This window comes from Sphaeroforma arctica, assembly GCF_001186125.1.
Source record: "Sphaeroforma arctica JP610 unplaced genomic scaffold supercont1.9955, whole genome shotgun sequence".
Classification (NCBI taxonomy): domain Eukaryota; class Ichthyosporea; order Ichthyophonida; genus Sphaeroforma; species Sphaeroforma arctica.
This window is the reverse complement of record NW_014030603.1, coordinates 1-1,005: the sequence shown is the minus strand read 5'-3', so window position 1 is coordinate 1,005 and position 1,005 is coordinate 1. Positions and strand designations below refer to the sequence as shown.

The window sequence follows — 1,005 nt, the reverse complement described above, 5'->3', positions numbered from 1 at the left end:
TATGTGTGTGTGTGTGTGTTTGATGTCTATATATTCTACTAAGACGACGAACACAAAACCACATAGTACTTTTATACTGCTATAAGTATCTCTTAATATCATTGTATTCTCATAAGCACAGCCTGGTCACAAGAGCTTAGTGTCAGGGATACTGGTCATGCTGACAAGCATTCTCAAGCCACTCGTCTATTCTTCCTCCCTCCTTGCCCAATTGTGCACGTGCAGCACCACGAAGACTCGGCCATTGGAGTGTCTGTGATTGATCGCATGACGCACAATATGCTCGAAATAATCAGTACAACCAACGCCACTGCGGAGATGACACTGTTGGATATGGTGTGTTCAATCAACACAAGTTGCTGACTGACGACTTCTTCACAGATTGTGTATAGTGAACACTGGCTGCTGACTGATAGATGCTAGTGGTAGTGTGTTTAACTAGCACAGGTTGCATACGATATATTTTTACATGTGGAATGTTCGATGAGCGCCTCATATAATGCGAGCTGATTACTTTTCATCCTATCTACTAAGTGCGTGTTCAAGTTTTTTTTTGGCACTCGTCACTCGGGTTGTGCCAGAGGTGCTCTTGCTAGTTTCCCCATACATTCTGAGTCTGTTTTCTGAGCTCAAATTACTGTTCGTTGAGATAGGGGCTATGCTTGCAGCCACGTGGTTTTGGCTTTCCGTATGAAGGACACGTCTTCCGTTTATCGCACTCATGTTGTTCCTGTTTTTTTTACGGCACAGTTGGGCAAATTGGACAACTTCCAGAAAATGAAGTCACATTTGGACGTGAAAACCAATCTTTTCCAGAAACGGGATCTGAATACGGTAGGCAAAAAAACCCCAGCGGGTTTTTTTGTACTGCCCGTGTACACGCTTGTGCGCTCATCTACCACATACTCGCGCATGCGTCTGAGACCGTCAGGTTATAGTGGGCGAGTAGAGGTATCTCGGCCCTTGTTTGATTGCTTTGCGTGCAAGAGGAGATGTTCATCAAGC

General features: G+C 44.7%; 1 protein-coding gene across 1 annotated transcript; it reads left to right on the top strand.

Annotated features, from left to right (window-relative positions):
• Positions 1-279: 279 nt before the first annotated feature.
• Positions 280-834, top strand: SARC_17178 (hypothetical protein; the record flags this gene model as incomplete). The annotated part of the gene is made up of 2 exons (XM_014288725.1): positions 280-336; positions 751-834. Coding segments are annotated over 2 exons (141 nt in total), but the record flags the coding sequence as incomplete, so codon positions are not given.
• Between the last annotated feature and the right edge of the window lie 171 nt (positions 835-1,005).